Consider the following 23,231-nt stretch of genomic DNA (forward strand, 5'->3'; position numbering starts at 1 on the left):
GTTTTAACTGGACCAACTTGGCTGCAGAATTCAGTCAAGTGTGTTAATAGGTCATCAGTGGGGAAACAGGTTTGAGCACAATGTGTCAGAGGAGTTTATTCTTGGAATGAAACAACCACTAACCAAACCATAAACCTTATCTGTGTGTATGCTACAACTGCCGGTCTGATTATGGCCACCATGTGTAACCATACACACCGTCAGTCTGATCACTCTATTTAGTGGTGGTATGACAGGCAGTAAATCTTATTGATGGTGCTATGTGTACAGCTTTACATAAATTTCATTATCAACCCACACACTTTTTTTCATTATTCATGCAGAACTGAGATTTAAAATCACATAGACAGATGTGAATTCACTCTCATTCATTCTGTAGTAATGTAGGTCGTCTTTCCTGGCAGGTTTTGTCTGTTTGAATCTGCTGATCAAAAGGCAGTGATCAGTTTGTGATGACATGTACCACTTGGAGCTTTTACATTTGGTTCAGTGATGTAAAAAAAATCTTCCTTTCACACAATGAGGTAAGCTATGATGGCCCCCTTTCTTATATTGTCTTTCTCAGCATGAGCTAAGAAAACATTATTGACATCACAGTCAGGAAGAGATAGCCTACATTGTACTGGGATCTTCCAGCAGTTCTGTGAAGGCCTCTACAGAGAATCATTATCTGTAGCCACTCAGGCTCATAATGCTAAATATAATATTCATACATGCTTGTGTTGAATGTGTCAGGTCAATATCAGTCTAACTCTAATTGAAACTACTTTGACTGACGCCTTCCTGCTTTCTTATTACAAAGATTTAGAAAGCCTTAAGGTTAGGCCTATGATTGACAAAGTGTATCAATGATCCTCTGTTGTTAATTGGTTATTTGCAAAACTTCCATCATGACTTTACCCGATATTAACATGCATGAGACTGTGGAAACTGTGTCTGTGGATAAAACTGCCCTGTTGTTTTGCAGAGTTGTGGATCGAGGAAATCCATCCCAAAGACCTCCAAACCCATCTGAATCCTTCCTCTAGCTGACTCTCTGTCCTGACAAGTCTTACAAGTCTCTGGCTTTAGTCGCTCATAATGCAGCGGTTGGATGTCAGATGTTTTGCTGACCAGTCTCGCAGAGGACACCAACATGACGTCAGCTGAGAGCACAGCTGACTTTCTACCGATCCAGCATGAGTTTCTGATGTGGTAACAGTTACCCAGAAGCCTCGACCAGCGAGAGCTTATTCTGACAGATGCGTGATGCTGTTGGTCCGAAAATCAAAAAGGAAACAGATCCTGCATGAATAACTCCCATCGCTGATCCTCCATTCAGCTGGCTCCGAGGGAGTTGAGAATAGTAATTAAAACCACTCATTCATGATGGAGGCTTTTTCATCTAAGCCTGCTGGCAGGTCTGCTGCACATTGTTGTTTTTTTAACCTATGAATAGCTCAGAGTGAATCACTGAGACTCTGGCTGTGCTGCTTTTCGTTCTTACGCCTCTTTTCTTGCTCTTTTACAAACTGGATGAATGAGAGCTCTGCTTCTGTTCACATGGCTGGCTGCTGCTGCTGCTGCTCTTGGCTCTCTGAAGGGGTCTCAGTGACATCAAGTTGCATGTCCCCACCCCCCACCCCCCCCACCCCTACCCACCCTCACTGCCCTCCTCTCCCTTCTCAACTTCTCCTGGCCTGGTTGGTGAAATCAGTGAGCACTGGTGGGCGTGAGCATGCGAGAGTGTGTTGGTGCTCCTAGGGCGCATGCGAACTGAGGCCCAAAGGGGAAAGCCTTCCACACAGATCTAAGCCAGCTGCCCTGCTTTAAACACTTCCCTGCAAGAAGAGTGGAAGAGAGGGGGAACCCGCATGCATCTCCCCCCCTACCAGTGTGCTCAGAGTACACTGGCAAAGCAGCTGTCAGCTCTACAAACTGCAGACGAGCAGCTCCAAATGGTCGATTTAGAGCTTTGCTGGTAGGTCCAGGCCGCTCGGCTCTAGGAGTCCGTCCTGCCTCAGATTCTCAGGACTCAGAGGGCACTTGCTGCCCTGAGAGGAGGAGGGCGGGGGGGGTCGTTCAAGCAAACTGACCTCTAGGGTTAAGTAGAATCAGTTTGTGTGAAGCAGTGTGGAGGAGGGGAGGAGGGAACAGGCAGCAGTTAGTGGGAGGTGGGAGGCCACGGTGGGGCTCCTGCACTTCTCAAGAAGGAGACGAAAGCAGCAGTCGCCGGGAAGGACGCGGGGGAAAGAGGAGGAGAATGGCCACGGGAGAAATCACAACACTTCCCACCACACCTGAAGACGGCGGCAGCGGCGGCTTTCCCCCCGGGAACTTCAAGGAACCCAAAAGGCTGTACTGTAAAAACGGGGGCTTCTTCCTGAGGATAAGGTCTGACGGGGGAGTGGATGGAATCCGGGAGAAGAACGACCCCCACAGTAAGTGCTTCCAGTCCCCCTTTTTTCTTCTTGCTTTGCACTGCACACAAAGCTTCTTTATGTTTTTTAATATGCAACGGGGAAGTAAGAGTGAAGCAAAAAAAAGAAAAAGAAAAAAATCATGGAGGAAAGATGTGACTTTTCCAGCTCACTGAGGTGTATCCTCCATTTGAGAATGTGTGTAGTTCTACCCCTGGAAAGTATAATTAAAGTACGCCTCAGATTTTCTCAATCAATGGGAACTTTGATGGAATATGCCAGTTATGTTTTTAGTAAACCTAGTTCACCCTGCTGAGTCACAGCCATTCACACTGCTCACTGTGAAGTTTACGTCACACAAGAAGGCACAACATGGAGTTAAAAACCAGGATGAGTGAGTCCCTGATTTAGTGGTCCCCGTCACTGTTTGAGGTCTATGAACTTCAGCCACTAATAATAACAAAAGAAAATAATTATCAAATTGTCTGTACCACCAGTCAGTCAATATTTATGTAGAAAGTTTTAGTCTTTTTTAACTTGGCAGCTAATATAGCATCATAATGTTTATGCTTGTTTGGCCTGAATGACTGATACCCCTCGGTGCCTCTCTATCACTGAACACTGTTTAGTGCGTGTCCTAAGTTGCATCAGTAAGTGGGAGGGGAGTTGGGGGAACATGAACGTTGGATTTCTCCTTTGGAAAACACAAATTGGGAAACACACTGCCCCCGAGATCCGGTGTGACGTTTCAAGCAGGTGCGTCCAAAACAGATGCCTGACATGGAAGCACTTCAAGAGGGGAGGAGCTATTTTTAGAATAATTCAGTTACCTTTTTAATTTAATTACACTCAGTCACACACATTGATGAGAAATGAACCTGAAGTGGTTACTTTAGTTTGTTTGTTTTTTTTCCTCTCAGTTGTGAAATAAATGCATTCATAATGAGTCACGAAACAGGAATCAGTGTTAATCGTTTACAGTGAGCATGATCCGAGCTGAGCTTCATCAATGCTCCTTTTGTTGAAGCTGGATCAGACCTGCCAGGTTTTTAGACAACACAACATACCTGCCAGTTAGAGCTGGAAATGTGGCCCAGCGCATCCAGAGATCCTCACGTGGGATTTTGTGCTGATGCAGACGAGAGTATTTCTTCGTAGCTACTCGTGCCACAGTTTTCCAAAGACAACACTGCTCATCTTCACTGCCACATACTTCTGGACTCAGATCAGCCACCGCAGGACAGTTAGAGATCTGTCCGAATGGCACAGAAACAACGACGGTCAAGGGAAAGTTTGCCTCTTCTCACAATAGCTGTGGGGTGTAATATGCCTCATCTGACCACACTGAGACTAATTATATGTTTTGTTTTTTTTCTGAGGAAGAACACCTCTTTGATCTGTGATATGAATCACCCAGGCAGCCGGCTTAACTGCAGACAGATGTGTGTCTATCCAAAGTCTTAATGTGGATTAATTCTGGACAGATCCTCCTCGCTCACCTCACGAGGGCCTCTGCTTCCTTTTTTGGTGGTTTCGCTTCATGTAAAGTTGTGTTGGCAAAGTGTTGTCTCGGCTAAAGAGAAAAACATAACAAACATGATGAAAGAGGAGGACATCAGGTATTGTCAGCTCTGCTGTTGCCCACGGTGGACTGTAAATGCTACTGCCTGGTCGATGTCAGGCAGCTTCATTTTACAACTGGTATTAGCTGTTTCATTCATACAGTAACTATAACCACAAACATGGAGGAAAAAGCTTCAACAGAACAGGCAGCTATGACGTTCAATTAATTTTGCTAGCATTGTGAGGCTTTCATTCTTTTGAATATTTTTAAAACCAGAGTTTTTATTTGCAGATGCAGCTAAAGATCTGTTTATTTTCTCTTACAATCGACATTGGCAACTGTGGCTCACACTGAATTAGATCCTTCTGCAGCAGATTAATGTTTGAGAGACCACACTCCCTCTGAATCTAAAATATAGACTTTTTTTTTTTGCAATATTCATGAATCAGTATATTTGAGATCAACACTGAGTCATCTGACTCTTTAATGAAACAGACAACTTGCCCCCGATCCTGGAGCTTTTCTAGCCTCTTCACTGGTTTTTATGGGACCTGTTACAGTTTGCTTCATTCTCACTCCTGGTTTCCAGCTGCTGCTACAGCTGCAGCTCTGATAAACCCACTGTAGACCACTGGCCCATGCACCAGAGCATGTCTGCAGGATGTGGAGGCTAAGTGGGCAATTTTACTGCCAGCATGTTAAAGCCTATGATGGTATATGGGGCCGTTTCAGCCTCCTCTCGAACGTGCCCTAAAAACAATGAAAGCAGCTCTCTGCGTCAACGTATCATTATCTCTGAGTATTGTTGTTGGGGTTTCTCTTGAAGAAACGGTCTCCTGCTCCGTTTCTCTTTGGCTCTGAATGTCAAACACCACTCACAACATCATTTACTGTGATTTTCGTTTTGTTCAGTAGAAACGTCAGATGACTTAAAACAAAACCTACAGTAACAAGAAAGTGCAACTCATACAAAAACTACACCTATCCAGGGACAAAGATGTTTACTCCTTAATATAAATTACATGTATTGAGCCGTCTTTTTAATCTAATATAATCTTAATTGAAACACATGATCAAACTTAAAATTATTTGTGTCTTTTCTCATTCAAGTAAACTTTTATTTTTGTTTGTTCCTAGTAAAACTTCAACTCCAGGCGACCTCCGTGGGGGAGGTGGTGATCAAGGGAGTTTGTGCGAACCGCTATCTGGCCATGAACAGAGATGGACGGCTGTTTGGAGCGGTGAGTGACCTGAATTATAATGATTCAATAAAAAAAAACAACAACAACTTAGTTCCTGTTTTGCTGTTCTACTTTTGTTTTATCCAGAGACATTCCTGTAAAATCATTCAGTATCACTTCCTGAGAATGCATTACAATGTTACTCTTTCTTTCTCACAAATGTGTGTTGTTCATCTAAATGTCTTCCAGTCGTCTGTCACATGCAGCGTTCAGGCTGCTGTGTTTTGGAAACTAAATATTTACCAGCCACCTGACGAGACATCCTCCCTCGCAGGGAAAGAATTAGAGCTTGACGCACGTTGGTCATAGTCAGAGCTTAAAATAAAGAGAAAAGATTTACCACAACATTGAGATAGGCCCAAGTCTAAATGAAATAGAGATTTGTGATTCAGTATTGTTGAGATATACAGAGACAAAACTATTTTGCATCTACACTTCTCTTATTTGTTTTGACAGGACTTTGAGTCCAAAAAATCCAAATCAAAGTATGTTCCAGGACTCAAACCGAACACTCAATTTAGTACCACTTGTGTATAACAAACAACTTATTTGGCTTTGAAACAAAATAAACTGAGGTGTCGGAGCAAAAGTGAGTGGGAGAATTATGAGACTTGTATTCAAAGGCTTTTATTATGAAATTCTTTAATCTTCTGGGGCATGGCCTAATTCCAGGGTGGTGATGGTGTATGTAGGGAACCGTACAGTAAGAGGTTTGAGAGACAGGAGCAGAATCACAAGGATATTTAAGGAGCTGCGTCTATGGAACATGGAATTGACATGGAATTGAAGGACATGAGGAATTTTCAGCAGGAGGAGACACAGGTGATTGGAAAAGAGAATTAAGTCTTAGAGATTATTGAACTTTTGCAAAAAGGTCATTATTAGACCCGTGACGTCTGCTGTTCCACAGAGTGCACTCTGTCTGTTGGAAGGTCTCACTGTCGACATGTAGTCTTGACTTTTTTGTCTGTCGGGATTTTTAAGAGCTTTGGAAGTTTTCAGGAAATGACAGATTATCCCACAGACCAGAGGACAATGAGACTTTATATTGGCTGCTGGTCACAGTTGTTGAATAATCAGATTTTTCATAGGAAAAATTCTTAAAAACAAAGTGGAGACACTGCACACATGTTCTCACCACTTCCATCCAGACGTGCTGCAGATGAACTTGAAGAAAACAAGTTGTTTTTACAGTGTGTAACACTGTTGGCTTCACTGCTCAAGGGTTAAATGCACAGGTCACATTCCCATGTGTATAAAACATACAGTACTTGGCCAGTGGAGGATTCCTCTTCTTCTTCCACAAAAGATATATGATGAAGTTATGTGAGATATTTTCCTGAGAGTTTATGAGAGGTGTCCAACAGCAGCTGGGCACCACAGCTGGCCCGGTGCCACAGTGTTGACGGTGCTGACAGTGTAAAGTGTTGGCGACTGATGTGGTTTGGTGGTTGTGAAGATTTGAACGCAGTCCATGTAATTTGTAAGAGGCACTTCCTCCTAATGAGAAGCCACAGCAGTGAGGTGCCACCCAGGGCGTCGCTATGCTCCACTTTGGCTCTAATGTGGAAAATAATTTAAAAACATCCACAAGAGAAAAAGACACTCTTATTACCATGTGTTGTGTCAAAAAAGAAATATTACCATATTAAGCAATAGGATGAATAACACATGTTGATGAAAAATCATTAAGAGATGCGTCTTAAGTTAGGATTGTCCTGAGTCAGGAATCATCTGCTATTGATTAGATCCTGACTGATTGCATTTTATTACTATAACTGACTTAAAACTTTTCTTCTGATGACATGAAGATCTAAGCAGGTTTGAAGTTTTTGTCAGAGTTTATTCCAACCGAAACCTTTGACAAACTTACACAGCTGAATAATGATTTTAATGATTTTCAAATACACTTTCCCAGCACTTTTGATAACTTAATTAAAGGTCCAATGATGTATGAAGGTAAATGTCTGTGTTTTTTTTTATTATAGATCAGCTCTAGGTTCTGTGAAAGTATCAAAGCCTCAGTCCACAGAGAAATGCACACAGCTTGTATTCATAAATTGTGACTTAGTGATGTCACAACAAAGCAGTCACCAAGCCCCGCCCACTTGGACCCACCATCCAACTTGCCAGGATTGTTTGCTTTACAGAGTTGATCTAATATCTGCTTTATTTAAAAAATTAAAAAAAAACACTATGAAGACTGTGATCTAATCAGAAGAGAGCTTCGGAGCCTCCTCTCTTTTGATTGGATGACACCAACCTGTTCTTTCTAAAGCTCTAAAAACAGGCTGACATAGGAGATGTAAAGCACATAATATGATATTTGGTAAATAAATCTTCTTATGGATCAACACTTTGAACAAAACACTGGAAAATGAAAAAATGTTGGACCTTTACTTCCTGAACATTTCTGTGAATTTAACAATCACATCCTCCATGTTTATTGCAAACAAACAGAAAATGTGCTCCGACTTAAAACTTCACTGGTCACGTTTGTCTAAAAACAGAAACTAAAACAAAAGCCTCTTGTGGGACAGGGTGTAGGGCAGTTAACGCCCAGCCAGACAGTCAGATTTTAGCCAGATGTTGTGTAATTAATGTTTCTTCATGTTTTCTACAAAAGAATAATGTCAAGAAAGGACGTCGTGTCAGCTCTGATGTTTGTTTTTCATTTTATATTTGCATCAAATCCAACTTTATCTTTCACATCTTGATTACTTTGACTTGTAGTTCACTCACCTCTGGGTTTAATATTTGATCAAAATACAAGGAAGCTGAACCAAGACAATAAATGACCAGCTTAATTACATAATTACTCCTGGTCAGACATGGTCTCAAAAAAAATATATAATAAAATAAAATAAATAAAACAATGTCTTCACTGTGTTAGAGAGAAACACTGGTCCAACACTCTCCTTCAAAATAAAGGTGACATTTAGCACTGGGTGTTTTATGTGGTAATTTAATGCCATAAAATGTCAGCATTACAAATTTCTTCCATTTCCAGCTACAGTACATACTATATGAAACAAATTTAATCAAACAGCACCCAAACAAAGTCAGTGATCAGTTCCCATTTGTTTGTGTATTGTAAATAAGCAGCAGCACAGTTTTCTCACATTTCTCCGTTCGTTTCTTCTTCTTTCCAGAGACGAGCTACAGACGAATGCCATTTCCTGGAGCGTCTGGAGAGCAACAACTACAACACCTATCGCTCCAGGAAGTACCCGAACATGTACGTGGCGCTGAAGCGGACGGGCCAGTACAAGTCTGGAAACAAAACTGGACCGGGTCAGAAGGCCATTCTCTTTCTTCCGATGTCCGCCAAGTGCTAATCTGGGATCTGAACGAGAAATATTAAAAGTCTTAGTGGCAACGATGATGATGAAGAAGAAGAGGAAGATGTGACGGCAGTGACGACAGAGTGTTGCCTAAAATAGCTGTGATCCTTTCCAACTGTTACATCCTGACAGTTCAGTCTGTTTCTTTTTTTTTTTTACTAATCCTGAGCACATCTCCTCTTATTCAGCTTTACTTCCAGACGGTGGCACACATTCACACCCAGCCACTTCCCAGTTAAACCAACTAAATGCTACAGTAATGCAACTGGAACCAGGTGCCTTGCTCAAGTGCACCTCACCAGAATGGCAGAAACTTCCTGTGACCTTTTACCCAACTGAGTTTCTTTTTAAAAGACGAGTCTCCCAGATCAGCAGGAAAAAGTAGATGTACTCATGACTTGAGGATATGAATCTGACAAAAATAAATACAGAAACTAAAATTTGATTTTTTTTAACTTCAAATTTCACTAACTAAAGAGAACTAAACTAAACTCAACTAAACATAGTGAACACACTCAAATCAAGTTTTTTTTCTACCTTTTCTTTTTTCTTTTAACACACTAATCATAATATTGACACTTAAAGTGTTTGTTGTAGGCTTCTTACACATGTCTTCATTTTCTGATACAATACGTTCCCATATTGTTCTTAAATAGCTACAGATTTGTGCAAGATGTCCTAATGTTGAATTGCACAGAGGCACAATGATTCATTAAAAGGCAGGTTCCTTGCTTTTGTACTTTTTTTTTTCTTTACCTAGCCAATAGGCTACTATGGCAAGACATCATTAATAATTAATTCATATTGTTAACTAGCAAATATGCTAAAATTAGCTAAAGTCAGCATTGATTGTGAAATCATTTGTTCCCAGTCAAGAATACATAAATTCTCAGAACTGTGCCTTTAAAAATGTAATCAGCAGCTCACGGCAACTGCTGTCGAGCAGCTGTAGACGTCCAATATGGCCGCCAACAAATGTTAAATGAACCGTCTGAGATTGTTTCAGGTGCCACAGTGGCATCGTTCACAAGGTGAAGGTGCATCAGTTCTTCAACAGTAACAGTCGGTGTGTCAAACACAGAGAAAACTTTAACTCCAGTCATTAAATACATTTTAAATACGAGTAACGCTGACGACCATGTGTCCACACAGTTCAGCCATGACAGGCTGTACGACCCCGTCAGTCTGGCTAGGACTTCTGTGTCGGCAGCTGTCTGTGGTACAGCTGGTAGAACATCCCAGAGTAGACGGCAGGAAGCTCCTCCATGGCGAGGTCGATGCTGTCGAAGCCTCGCTCCAGCCCGTGGAGCAGCAGCTTGGCCACGCGAGACGTGATGGGCGTGGTGTCGTTTGTCTTGGCCAGCTCGGCGAGGTCCTGCCACTCGCAGCGCAGACACTCCTGAGTGCAGAAGTTGATGTCGTAGGTGAGCGGGCCGAGTCTGCAGATGATGTACATGTCGGACATGCCGAACGCTCCGGGGTGGTTGTGCTGCTGCCGGATGCTGAGCAGAGACCTGAACTCTGAGCGAACGCCGGTTTCCTCGAAGACTTCCCGCACGGCAGTGGCCCCTGAGAGAGACCGACATGTGTAAACTGTGTCTATGTCTGAGCACAGTAGATGTGGAGGCATTCAGAGGAGCCTGACCAGAAGAAACACACCGGTGTTTCCCTCGTCAGAGTCGCCTCACAGAGGAAAAACACATATTTCTTTTGTAAAGACAAACATTGACGCTGCTTTCTGGGTTTGGGTCATGTACATTATATAAAAGCTGCTTATAAAAAATCTTAAAGAAGGTGAATAAGGAGAAACTCTTTGCATATATATATCATGTGCCTTATTTTGTAAAGTTCAAATGAATGTAAATGTATCACCTTTAATCATAATAGAGAAACTGAAAGACTTTAGCTATAGAGGTACTGTATTAGTTTTTTTGTTGTTGTTTTTTTGCTCCATTGAGCGCGACACTCACCGATATTTTCTCCTGGATCAGACAAACCACCGGGAAACTTCCAGGCGTTCTTTGTCTGCAATTCAAAGAGTTAAACTTTAACATCCATGTAGTGATAGATGGCACTGCTGTAAATGTTTCTGAGGAGTAGTTTCAACACGGACACTGCAGAAAATAAAATGTCAGTATAACGTTCTTACTTAAGGCCGTAGTTTGTCAGTAGAAGATGTGTACAAAGGGAATGTCTTATGTATCTGAAGTAATAATTAAACACACACACAGAGAGAGAGACGTTCACTGCTCTGATCTGAGCATCATTTTCATTTATATATTTTATATTTGGGGCCTCACTCTGGAGACTTTTGCTGCAGTGAAGTGTGTGTCTTCCAAAAGAAAAAAAAACTGTTTTCACCACTTATCCTTGATATTTAATGACAGTTTGCTGCTGGTTAAATTATGAAGTCAGTGTTGTGTGTGTGTGTATATATATTTTTGTAGTTACTTAACGAATTTTGTACGCTACGCTCTGTTTTCATTTCATCTTTGTGGGGGAACTCAAGTGCACTACAGCATTTATTTTCATGTATTGTCGACAGAATGCTATATTTTTGGAAGCTGTTTCTACATTGTGCTGGTAGGAAGGAAAAAATAAAGAGATTTTGTGTAACTCTAATCAGTCTAATTGGTGTGGTTTGTCAGAGTAAAAGCTCTCGTTCCCACGGGAGCTCTCAAGCACTGAATGCGGAAATAATAATAATCTCTAGGACGTGTGGGGGCAACGCGCCGGCCATACACAAACTGTTCACACCAAATCTACAGGGAAATGTTGCGTAAATGTCATCGGACCGTGATTAAATGAAACACTCAGCTATGATATGACATCACTCATCTGTGCGATGGATGAAATTACCTTGAGGCCACCAGGGATCTGTTTAGATGTCTTTTGTACTGATGTGAGAGCGATAATGTCCTGGTTTCCTCTCAGGAAGTTCGTAACCCTTCGTGAGCTCTGAACTGGCTTCGCTCTGCCAGAGACGCTCTACTGCCAAGGGCCAGGCTGTTATAAAGCCCATTTCCAGTAAACAGCTCGATGGAGAGGAGGAGGAGGAGGAGGAGGATAGAGATAAAACACTCCCCACACTCCCAGACCTCTAACTGCTTCCCTCTGCCTCTGGACAAAAGCCATCAACATACATCAACATTAACTCTTCAGATTCTTCAGAGGGACACATGTTACATGTCCTGTTAAAGATTTAAGTCCAGAAAAGACGCTCACTTCAGTTCTGTCAATCAAATAAACTACATTAACCATCAGATCCAGACTAGACAGTGACCATGTATCTGCTCAGTCTGGTTTTACGAAGAGACTTTTAAGAAAGATGAATTAAATCGAGTCAAATAAACATTTTATAGTAACTACACACTATTAAACATTAGTTAATCTTCCTACATTGATATTAATTAGTATGTAATTTATAAACATAGTTATAAATGTTCAACTCTGGATCAATAAGATCACCTACATTGTGTTAAATTATTGTATTTTATACTCAATACATTATGGATCCAACACTTATCAATCAAGTATTACATCAATTACAAACCATACAAACCGTTATTTAGCACAGTTAGAAATATTTAACTCCGGAAATAACACGATCATATATAATAAATCTAACATTAGTACTTGTCTAAATCATTCTATCATATATGTACAAATGTTGATCTAAATAGTCTGTAATTGATAAAATACTTGATTGATAAATGAAGTGTTGAAAGAATACATTATAGATGATCTTATTATTGATCCAGAGTTAAACATCTACTGTATAACTGTGTTTATAAATAACATACATTTATATGTGATTAATTAAGTATTTAATAATGTTGAATTAAACCTTAATGTCATGTAGTTATCATAAAATATTGAATTTAAAGGATTTAAATCACTGAAATTCACAAAATAATCACTATTATCATGTTTACTCAAACTGCAGATGTACTGTGTAGTCTCTGGAGTCTGCAGATAGTTTTGTATTTGCTTTGTTGAAGTTTTGCAGTGTTACAAAATAGTCTTAAGGGTCTCTGTTGTTACTGAGGCACAGATTATTTTTCTCTTCTCTTCCTCAGTAGATATGTGAACTCTTCCTCCTCCTGACAATGACCGATGGCTCGTGAGTTCATGTTGCTGTGTTGTGTTAAACAAACAGGCTTTCCCATTACCTACTGTATGAAGCATTTTTTGGTGACTGTTAATTTATAATATGTCGACATTATATCTTTAAATTAATGGTTTTTGTTCAGATACTTAGTTTATGACAGAGCAGATTAAAGTTTAACATGCTTTTCTTACAGTTCAGTGTTGTTGTTGTCGTCGTTGTTTAGCGCTGATGCTTCACTTTGGTCAGTTTTGACTTTTGTTTTTTTTGGCATGTGCAGCTGCAGCGCTGTGGTAATGCTGTGTAAATGGGCATATTGTTTCAAATAACACTGAAGAGGCTCTTTACTCACTGCCTCGTTTATATCAAGTTAGGGGTAGCTGGTGTTTCTAAAAACGTAATTGGCTTCCAAATTGCTGCAGTATTGTGCAATCGCTTTTTGCAAATTGGTCACAATCTCGTTTTTGGCACAAACAGATCAGTGTGGAGAGAGTTTTAAAAAAAAAGAGTGAACCTCGTAACAACCTGAGCACCACAGCGAGGCTCTGTGAGGCCCGACACAAACACACACTCACTGAGCTGTTTGGGGGCATTCAGCCCGAGTAAACACCGTGTTTGCTTGAGGTCGACTAATGTTGTGTGGAGCTATGTTAAAATGTGAGATGGGGGGCCGAGGTGGCCGAGGGGGGGCCCGAGAGGATTTCCACCCACTTTTCGGGTCAACAGAGGCAACACACAACTCACTACACAAACATGACTGATCAGACATTTTTAGCAGCAGCATCATTAGTGAGGATGGAGGGAGCAGCACCGGACAAAATATGTCAATATTAACATTTTCTGTTAATAATGTTTTTTTTTAGAAACTTGCTGTTCTGCCTTATTAACCCCACCTGGTATTTTAAAAAGTCACTGCTCTGTGTTTAAAGCTTCATTTTTATGTTATTTTAATCATTTTTATTTCTGTCATACCAGTCTGGTCCATCCCATCACAACACAGAACATCTTCGTCGTCTTCTGTTTTTACAAATGTCAATAAAATTAGAGGCAAACAATAAATTAAGCTGCAAACTACTTTTACTAGAAGAAAAGAAATTATCAAATATAATATAATAATAATGTAATGTCTCCCCCATGTAACAGATGCTCTAAATGTTTCATATGTAACCTTATAACTTAATCTGATCGATATATAATGAATAAATATAGGCTTTTATTTATTTTATTTATATACCAAACAAAACCTTGACCTGCACAGTTCCACAAAGGGGTAATAGAAAATAAAAAGTGAAACTCAACCTATGAGCATGCATTCAAAGTAAAAAGTAAAGAAACCATATGTTCTCTATGGCCGACACAGTTCATTAAACCTCCATGAATGAAGTGGTGTGACAGTGTGTGACACATGTACCTTGTTTCTGTCTTGGACGACCAGAACTTTTCCATTGGACTCGTCGACGACTGCACCTACAGGCAGAGAGAGAGAAAAGAAGAAAAAAGAAAAAAAAAAAAAGATGAAACTTTCACTGTATGTATTATGCAAGCACTTTGCCCCAGTATACACAGTAATCTGATCCCCACTCTGTGCACTGAAGGAGTTACTGTGAGAACAATTTAAAGGGAGACCTACTGGCAGCGCAGCTCGCAGTTAATCATCAGGTTAAAACCTGCACAGTGTCGAGGAAAAAGCCTGAAGACAACACAGACTTTGTCTTTGAGGATTAATCAGTCGACAGTAGCAGCGACTTCTGAGCCTGTTGCTCATAGTTAAGAAGACTGGAATCTAACTTCTTGAACTGTTGGAAGCGACTTTTCACTAGAGTGATGACAAAAAGTCCCCAAAATAAAACAGTAATAAAATGCTGCTTCACATTGTTTCACACTTAAAACGAAAGTGAAGGAGCTGCTGGACGTTATCAGTGCCGACTGTCGGACAGTCTCTTCCCAAAGCTGTTAGTAATGTCACTTATATCCACGAAACTAGAATATTTGGATCAAGGTTTAAATAACAGAGGTGGAGCACACCTGGCCAGCTGTTGCATTAAATGAGCACGATTGGCTGTTTCAGAAAGTTTCCAGTTTTGCTTTTGTAAAGGTTTTACATTTAAATTCTCGGCTCCGACAGACTTTGACTGAAACTCACTGAGAATTTAACCTTGAATCTGCGACAAGTGATTTTCTGGCCACTTGGGGGCAGCAAAAACAAACTGTAAACACGACATTGGCCTCAGTTTAAAAGCTGATATAACAAACCTGTTCGCAACACAGAGTTAGGTCAGCGTCGAGCTTCTAACCAACCAATGAATTCACGTCCTGTATTCACTCTTCTTTAGGTTGTGTTTTGTTCAACCTATGTATAAAAGGTTATTTTAGCTGTTCGACGCTCCTCATATCAACACTTTTCTAACGCTAGCTTTGTCTGTTTGGTGTTTGAGAACCAAAACAATGAAGTTGTAGATCGGACTGTGAAACACTGAGCTGAAAGACAACAACAATAAAACTTGTTAAATCTGACAGCGACTGCAGATTTGGGCCATAATCCTTTCACCCACAAGTAGCTACATGATCCATAGATCCTGTAAAATTGTCGATTATTTACACTAATTTTAACACTACATAATTGTAAACACTTCACTGGAACTGTTTTTGTAACAGTGCCTATTATAATGCATCATAATAAGACTCAAATACGTCAACGTCTGAGAACAGTGGGTTGAAATAAAGAGGTAATGGGTGAAGGCAGAATTCTTCACTGAGTCTAAACAGAGTTGCAGTGACTCAGCTGAGCTTGTGAATGATGTCGACCTCCCACTCCAACATTTAACATTTTTCTCTCTTGTTTGAGTGGGTTTTTTCTTTTCAGCAGGTAGTGACTAAGAGGGGCAGCTATGTGCTGCTGTCGACAGCCCAGGACGAAGAAAAGACGAAGAGGAAGGAGAGCGGCCACTTTCTTTTCCGGTGGCTCCGTCTGCCCGAGCGGAGCGAGACTGGCCTCCTTAAATGAATGTCACAGATGTGTAAAGAGGGATGGGTCGTCCTAAAGGCCTGACTTGGACTTCCAAGTGGAAATTGATGTCATCCCCGAGCCCCGTGCCATATGGCGCTTCACCGGAGGAGGCCTGGCTGCTGCGGAGGGAGGCTATCATTACGGAGCCTTCAGTCCAGGAAACAAACTGCTCAACAGGAGCAGGGGGGGGGAAAGGGGAATAGGAATTAGGAGGAAAAAGCCCAGAGGGGTTGTTATTTAACAAATGTTAATCACTTGAGGTTACAGTTGAATTCTGGGCCACAAATACAATTTGATGTCTCGTCTTTTTTTTTCTTTTTCTTTTTTTACACTGTTATACAAATTGCTCGTTAAATTGTCGGGAAAAATAATCAGTTGCTGTTGATGCACAAGATTAATCTTCAGTTTTTGTGGTTTTTACACACGCAGTATTGTGAGAGTGAGTTATTAACGGTTTCATGAGTCACTGTCTGATGCACTGAACCATGAAACGTTTGTGTGATTCACTGTAATGACACTAATTTGTGTGTGTGTGTGTGTGTGTGTGTGTGTGTGTGTGTGTGTGTGTGTGTATCAGTGAAAACATATTTCCTTTACTGTATTTTTTTTTGTCATTTTCCTGCGAAGAGCGGCTCATTCAGTCGTCCTGTCGTTGGGTGGACACAGGAAGTTCATTTACTTAACCTGTCTGAGCTACTGCTAGAATAAATAAATAAAATGTGCTAAAAATACCACGTATAATGATGTGTCATTAATAGTAGTAATAACAACAACAATAATAATGATGATGTGTAATATTTTACTCACCTAAATGCTGCAATTTAAATTTCTTGTAACCACTTTGACTAATAATCCTGTTTCCAGAGGCCAAAGGTCAGGTGTCATTTTAGCATCACATTAAATAAGAGCAGGTTTGTAAATGCTGCAATCAAAGTTTTCTTTTTATTCCTCCATAATGTTTTATTCTCAAATGCTGTCAGTGAAAACAACAGTCTGGTATTTGACTTGACATTCATTCTGCACTGATCCAGTCTTTTCCTTCCTGATACCTGAGCTCAGGTCACCTGTCAGAACTGATCCAGCATCAGTGTTATTTATACCAAAGTCAGAACCTGCATTGAAAACTATCCACAGGTCTGCCATGGCTGAATAACGGACTGTGGAAAACATAATTATTTATAATGATGCAGAGGAAGAAACTGAATTTACTGTGTTTCAGTCCTGTCACGAACAACACCTGACTTCTGATGAAGAATTAATCTAGTTCCGCAGCATAGTTTAGATCTGATACATATAACTCTACCAATGTAGTGACACATTATAGTGACTAGTCTTATAATACGGACATTTCAAGTGGTTACACAGGGTTCCTCTCAAAATGCTTCTGGCCAGTTACCCACAAAACTAATAGACGGTCCCCTGCCAGTTTTCATCAGAATTGGACGCAGTTCAACAAAGTTCAACGATGAAGAGTGTTTTCAGTCGGCATAAGTGAATTCCTTTGTCATACTTGTCTTTCGATTGCTGAGCTGTTTGAGTAAGTCACCGAATTCAACTATGTATGATCTTATACTACTGTACATTGTCTTGTTGTCTAAAACAAAACGTTGATTTAAATAACGTTACCAACTCCCAGAAAATGTAAGCTAGACTTTGTTGACACCTAAATTCTTCTTTACTCTTTGACTCTTGTTCATTTTGAACAAAATTTCTTCAATAAGACATATTGTGTAGGCTACATGTGCCCACATCAACACAGATCAAAATTCTATAATGTAATCTGATTACAGTAATTAGATTACTTTGTAGTTTTTTTCCCCCCTTAAATGGATACTTCACCCAAAATCGATAATTCACCATTCATCTACTCACTGTCATGCCAAGGAAGGGTTTGAAGAACTTTTAGAGTCATCAAAACGCTTTAGGAGTTCCAGGGGGGTCCGGCTGGCAACGGGTTTTCATATAATGGCGGTGGATAGAGCTCACTTTTGAATGGTCCAAAACACACACTATGAAACATCCAAATACCTCCATACTGCTCGTCTGTACTGACCGCATCTCACACAGCCACTGGGAGCTACAGTACTACACTTGGGTCAGTACGGACAAACCGTATGGAGGTATTTGGATGTTTCATAGTGTGTGTTTTGGACGATTCAAAAGTGAACTCTATCCGCCGCCATTACTGTATATGAAAATCTGTTGCCAGCCGGACCTCCACTGGAACTCCAAAAGCATTTTGATGACTCCGAAAGTTCTCCGAACCTTTCCTTAGCATGACGATAAGTAGAAAATTGGTGAATTATCGATTTTGGGTGAAGTATCCCTTTAACACTGTCATTCTGAAAACAGTATTAACTTATAGGATATAGATAGAATTGATCTAGATACAATTTTATGAAATCATTTGCATAAAACAGAAGCGTTTTTACCCATGGGGTTAGTTGTAACATTTCACTTTGCCACTTCTCCGTCGAACTGTATAAAAACCCTAAGTGCTAAAAATATGGCAAAGGCTGTTCAGTTGCAGCAGAGAGGTGTATTGTGGTTGTATAAAAACATGATTAATCTAACTCATATATCTTTTACACGCTGTGTAACAGGTAACGACTTCCCGAGCAGCACCTGAACTGAATTGAATTCAGCCCAAACCAAAATGTTTTCCCCTCTTCCCTAAAGCATTATAGGGACAAAGAAACATAAACTCTCATAAACAACTAAATAAGATCCTGTGCTTCACTTCTCAGTATCTTCATGACTTCCTCTTGTTTCATCTGACTCAGTTCAGTTACATGTCACTGTAAACACACTGTAAGATTTGACCTCCTTATTTACCAGATAAAAGATCATCTTGACCTTCAAGTACGAGCTGATGTTTGGGCTCAGGTTTGACAGTTTAAAAGCATGAGGTCATGTCTGAAGGCTTCAAGAAGATGTATTGAATGTCATGTGAAGTCCAGTTATTGGCGCTGTGATCAAAGGTGGAGCGATAATTGATTGGACTAAATATCTGGCCGGTCGTTTTCACATTTATTGCACAGTGTTGCAGAGTTTTTGGCCCCGACTGTGGGGGTTGATCCCCGTCTTTGTCGAGATGATGAAAAACTAAGACGAGTAAGGAAACAAATATCTCGACGGCCGCATGTTTCAGATTCCTGATCTGTGTTTCATCGTCGCCGGGGGAAGCGTTCTGGCATCAGAGAGGGAAACTCTGGTCTCCATCCCTCTGTGAGGAAGGATGCTCTCTGGACATGTTCTGACATGCTTCAAGAGCATCTCTCTGCTGTGTGGTGGAGGAGCAGGCAGGCAGCACTGCGCCCTCTGCTGGACGCTCAGGAGCTCTGCAGCAGCAGAAGCAGCAGCAGCAGCAGCAGCTCCTCCTTTTGTTGCCTCTCTCTCCACATTCACAATCCTGATGGGTGAATTTCCATTTACGCAAGTGAAATGATCCAGAACGTTGAAGCCCCAACACACAAACAACCTCTCGCAGAAAAACAAACCACTAGCCTACTAGATTTAATGCAGGCCACAGTTTATGGGTTTAATCTTTTAATTAACAAGAGGCAACAGGGTGGATTTTATCTTTAAAAACACCTAAAGCTCATCAGACTCAGACTCAGACAGTGGTGGAGCAGTTATCCAAAAAATCCTGCAGCACTGATTTATACTTAGAAATAATTTCTGTTCCTCTTTGGTGCCGTCTGATGTCGGCTTTCATCGCTGCTGTAAACTTTGCTTCTGTTTCAGTAGTGATTTTGTGTTTTGTGTGAGTCTTGGGAGTTTGTGGTCAGCTCAGCCAGTCAGAGGTCAAATATAGATGACTCTGCAGAGAGGGGTCGGCTGCATGGATAAACGCCTCCAGTCAAGGTAATATGATCTGTTACTCTACAGTTATTGATATAACTCTCAGCTAAGTGCTTTAGATACTCAGACATGCAGCTATACAGTATATTCATATGAGAGTGGACTGAGGGCTGTATTTAACCATATGAGAGAGGAACGTTATTTTCTCAAATAATAGAAATCCAGTTTCCAGCCAAAGGTGATGTGTTCAGGTGTCTGGGTTTGTCCAAACATGAGACACGCTGAGTTTACACAGTGATATGAAACAGAATAAAGAAGATGATACGAGTTTTTGCTTGGAAAACTAATTGTTTCAGCTCTATTGTTATTGTTCTTTTTACACATTATATTGACGATATTGTGTGATGTTTGCTCAATGGATGATATTTTCTTATGGTGGTGGAGGTCATGCGTTGATCTAGTTAAAGATGCAGATAGCCTACAGGATATTTTTTCTTTAAAACATTTTTTTAATTTCTCAGAAGATGATGCTTGAATCATGCTGAAAATAATTACACCTATTTATGATGTTAAGATCTATGAGTGTTTAATTTGGTGAGTATCATGTATCATGTACTCTATGTAATTGTGAAAGTAAAGATTGAGAGTATAATGTATATTTTTAATATGGAGAATAAGGACAAAAACAACAATCAATAGTTTGCGACAAAGCCAATAAATGTCAAAATGGATGTTGCTAATTTACTAATTCACTAAATTTTGGACTTGGAATAAGTTATAGCATACACCTGTGTATCACACCTACACTATCCTCAACTGTGCCTCTGTATGCTTGACAATATAATCCTAAATTAAGGTCCATTTGCGAGCATTTTTTCTGGAGCTTTTAGCTGTTCTTCACAGTCTTCATCAGCTCAGTGAAGTTTTAACTCCATCTGCTGGTTAAGACAGTGAGATGTGGTTGAAAAAGGTATTGAAATTAGTATGTTTTGTCAAAAACACCATCTCTACCTGCCACTCCCAGTTGGTGAGTTGCGAACCCCGGCAGTCTGCTCTCGCCCTCTCCCAGCCACAGGGACAGGACGGCGTGGTCGTGCGACGCGTGGTGGAAAGTGAAGCCGTGAGTAGAAGCGGCGGCGGCACATCGACTCAGGGAGATGGGCACACGGAGCCACACTGCTACTTTCCCCTCAGCTCTCCACTGCACCAAAGACTCTGAGGAGGACACAAGTCAGATGTCTGATAAGTGTGTAGCTGCTTCAGTTAAACAGGAAACATGTGGAAGACGTCACATTTTGAAAAACAACAGATAGTTTTAAATTACATTTCTGTGTAACTGGATTGTGCAAAGATGGGAAATTTAACAAAGATTACAGAGAGTAATGAATAACAGACACAGTTTGGTGGAAACAGCTTTGATGTTACAGGAGGAGATTGATGTTGTGAAAGATTAGAAGAATGAAAAAGGTATTTTAAAAAAAAGCACTTTAACTTCCAGTAAATGTTGTAATTTTGGGTTGAAGTAAGACACTCAGTGCTGAATTTGAGTGTTACAGTATGGGGGGGAATGGAGAGTAATGCCAAGTAGTTATTAGCCTACATCTAAAATGGCATTTGACAATTTGACATGGTGTATAGTGCAGGAACAAGGTGGTTAAATCACAGCTTAATAAGACAAAATCAAGCAGAAATTGTAGAAAACTTCCAAAAACAACCTCCACTGGTCAGAGAAAACTGGTTTATATTTAAAGACTAGAAAAAGCATTTCCAAGAATGGAAATGGTGTGACTGCTGATAGCAACTGAACGCTGTTGCAGAATTAGCAAGTAGTGCAAGCAGTGATCACCATACAAATGTTTGACCAAGGTCGGAATTGAACCCACAACCTCATGGTCATTAGACTTCCACTCTGCCTCTAGGCCACGGTGCACACACAGTTGACCTCAAGAAAGCTTGAGAGTCAAGCTTGAATGACTTAGAATGAAAATTTCTGTGAATTTCAGGCTGAGAGCAGCAGTTTCAACATGAAGCAAGTTATCAGAAGTCAACAGAGGACAACTGGGAAAATAATTCACTATAATTGTTGTTGAGGCAAGATTTGAACCAGCAACCTAACCACTAGGCTACAGACAGAGACAGTATGTGAGGGGTAAAGAAAACCTTTGATACAATGAGCTTTATACTATGAGGAATCAAAGACTGTCCAATGACAGCTGAATAATTGGAATCAAAAGTCAAGCAATGATGTGAAATGACTAAGGCAGGAATTGAACCTATGACCATATGATCACTAAACCTTTACTCTGCCACTCGGCTACAGAGAGCACACTGCTTTCAAGACTGTTGTCATTCATTGTAATGTGATGATGTGCTGCAAACTGGTATGAGTAATCAAGGAGATAACAAACACCTGTAACCAATTGAAGGCGGGGGAGGAGAGCAGAATTCAACATAACATAACAAGAGTTCTTCCCTTGGATTCGAACCAGTGACCTTAGGGTTGGCAAGCAGCCACCCTAACCCCTACACTACAGTGGAGTTGTGAAGAAGACTGTTGTCTGTTAATGATCTGCACACTGTCAATATCTAAAAAGTTAAATATTTGAAAAAGTATAAATAGTTAAAAAGAGAAAAGTAATGCCAATAAAGTTCAAAAAAAGCTGCACGTTTTGATATATGAATTGTTGAAATAGCACAAAGTATGAAGGACTAGAAGAAGACCGTAAAAAGGCGGAAGAAAATGGCCAAACAGAAGAACAATAGTGTGACTGCTTCAGCAGTCACACTAATTGGGCATCAATGGCTGGTTGGTTCATCACAATCATTTTAGCTGGCAGCTGGATTGTGCATCCTGTAGTTGATGCACATAATATAACGTTTTTAAATGTGCTTTTATGGGCATTACATTGACCAATTTAGGACAGATTAATAAAGAGAAAAGTTAAGAAATCATGCAAGACATAGGATCTTAAAATAGTGAATAGTTTCATGTGAGAAAAAGTATAGGCTACATTACTTCCATGCATGATGCACACGTGCAAGTCTCATCATGCACAAACTCTGTAAATCACTGTCCTTATGTGGTTATTGATCCGGTTAATGATTTGCAACTTGTGCATGTTGTTTCTTTCTCTCTGTCCCTCATTCATTCATCCAACTTCCGGTCAACAAACCTTGTAATAATCCGCTAAATAAACTTTCGCTGATGTCCGCAGGTAAACTGACGTCAGCCAGGTTCACCGTGACTCCACCGAACCGGTCCACCTTGCCGGTCAGGACACCACCACCACCGCCGGTCCCCTCCACGCTGTGTAACAGGTAACGACTTCCCGAGCAGCACCTGAACGGCGCGCGGACAGGTGACGCGCTCACCAACGGGAGAAGTTTGGAAACAAAGCCGCGAGCTGCCATGTCAATACAGTTTTTTAAAAATCCTGCTTAAATGGTTCAGTTGGCTCAGTTTCCAACCGGCATACGCGTGCAACTGTGCAGGACAGTTACGTAAAGGTCCGCCCCGGACGTTGCATAAATACCGTAATAACGTCAGCTGCTGCGCCAAACTAACTCCCTTCGCAAATCTGATAATTCAACTCGTTGCTCCTACCACGGTGGGTGATTTACCGGGCCAACATTATATCCGAGCAATCGCCAATGTGTAATGTTTTAATCGGCTAGATAATCAACACATTACTCGGTGTTTAACTGGCTACAAATAATATTTATAGTAGATGAACACCGCGCGCTGTGGCGGAAGGCGGGTTGTC

General features: G+C 40.7%; 2 protein-coding genes across 2 annotated transcripts; one reads left to right on the forward strand and one right to left on the reverse strand.

Moving 5' to 3' along the window:
* Window positions 1–1,715: 1,715 nt before the first annotated feature.
* Window positions 1,716–9,708, forward strand: fgf2 (fibroblast growth factor 2). Its single transcript, XM_083980769.1, has 3 exons — window positions 1,716–2,420; window positions 5,101–5,204; window positions 8,357–9,708. The coding sequence occupies exons 1-3, from the start codon at window positions 2,243–2,245 to the stop codon at window positions 8,540–8,542; spliced, it is 468 nt and encodes a 155-aa protein (XP_083836895.1). The 5' UTR covers window positions 1,716–2,242; the 3' UTR covers window positions 8,543–9,708.
* nudt6 (nudix (nucleoside diphosphate linked moiety X)-type motif 6) lies at window positions 8,690–22,878 on the reverse strand (the record flags this gene model as incomplete). Its single annotated transcript, XM_083981191.1, has 5 exons — window positions 8,690–10,117; window positions 10,519–10,573; window positions 14,068–14,123; window positions 20,479–20,682; window positions 22,641–22,878. The coding sequence occupies 5 exons, from the start codon at window positions 22,876–22,878 to the stop codon at window positions 9,738–9,740; spliced, it is 933 nt and encodes a 310-aa protein (XP_083837317.1). The 3' UTR covers window positions 8,690–9,737.
* Between the last annotated feature and the right edge of the window lie 353 nt (window positions 22,879–23,231).

This window comes from Trachurus trachurus, assembly GCF_905171665.1.
Source record: "Trachurus trachurus genome assembly, chromosome: 10".
Classification (NCBI taxonomy): Eukaryota; Metazoa; Chordata; class Actinopteri; order Carangiformes; family Carangidae; genus Trachurus; species Trachurus trachurus.

Coding starts and splice junctions, on each gene's coding strand:
- fgf2 (XM_083980769.1), top strand. CDS start 2,243: ATGGCCACGGGAGAAATCACAACACTTCCCACCACACCTGAAGACGGC. Junction 2,421..5,100: donor GGAGAAGAACGACCCCCACA/GTAAGTGCTTCC, acceptor GTTTGTTCCTAG/TAAAACTTCAACTCCAGGCG. Junction 5,205..8,356: donor ATGGACGGCTGTTTGGAGCG/GTGAGTGACCTG, acceptor TCTTCTTTCCAG/AGACGAGCTACAGACGAATG.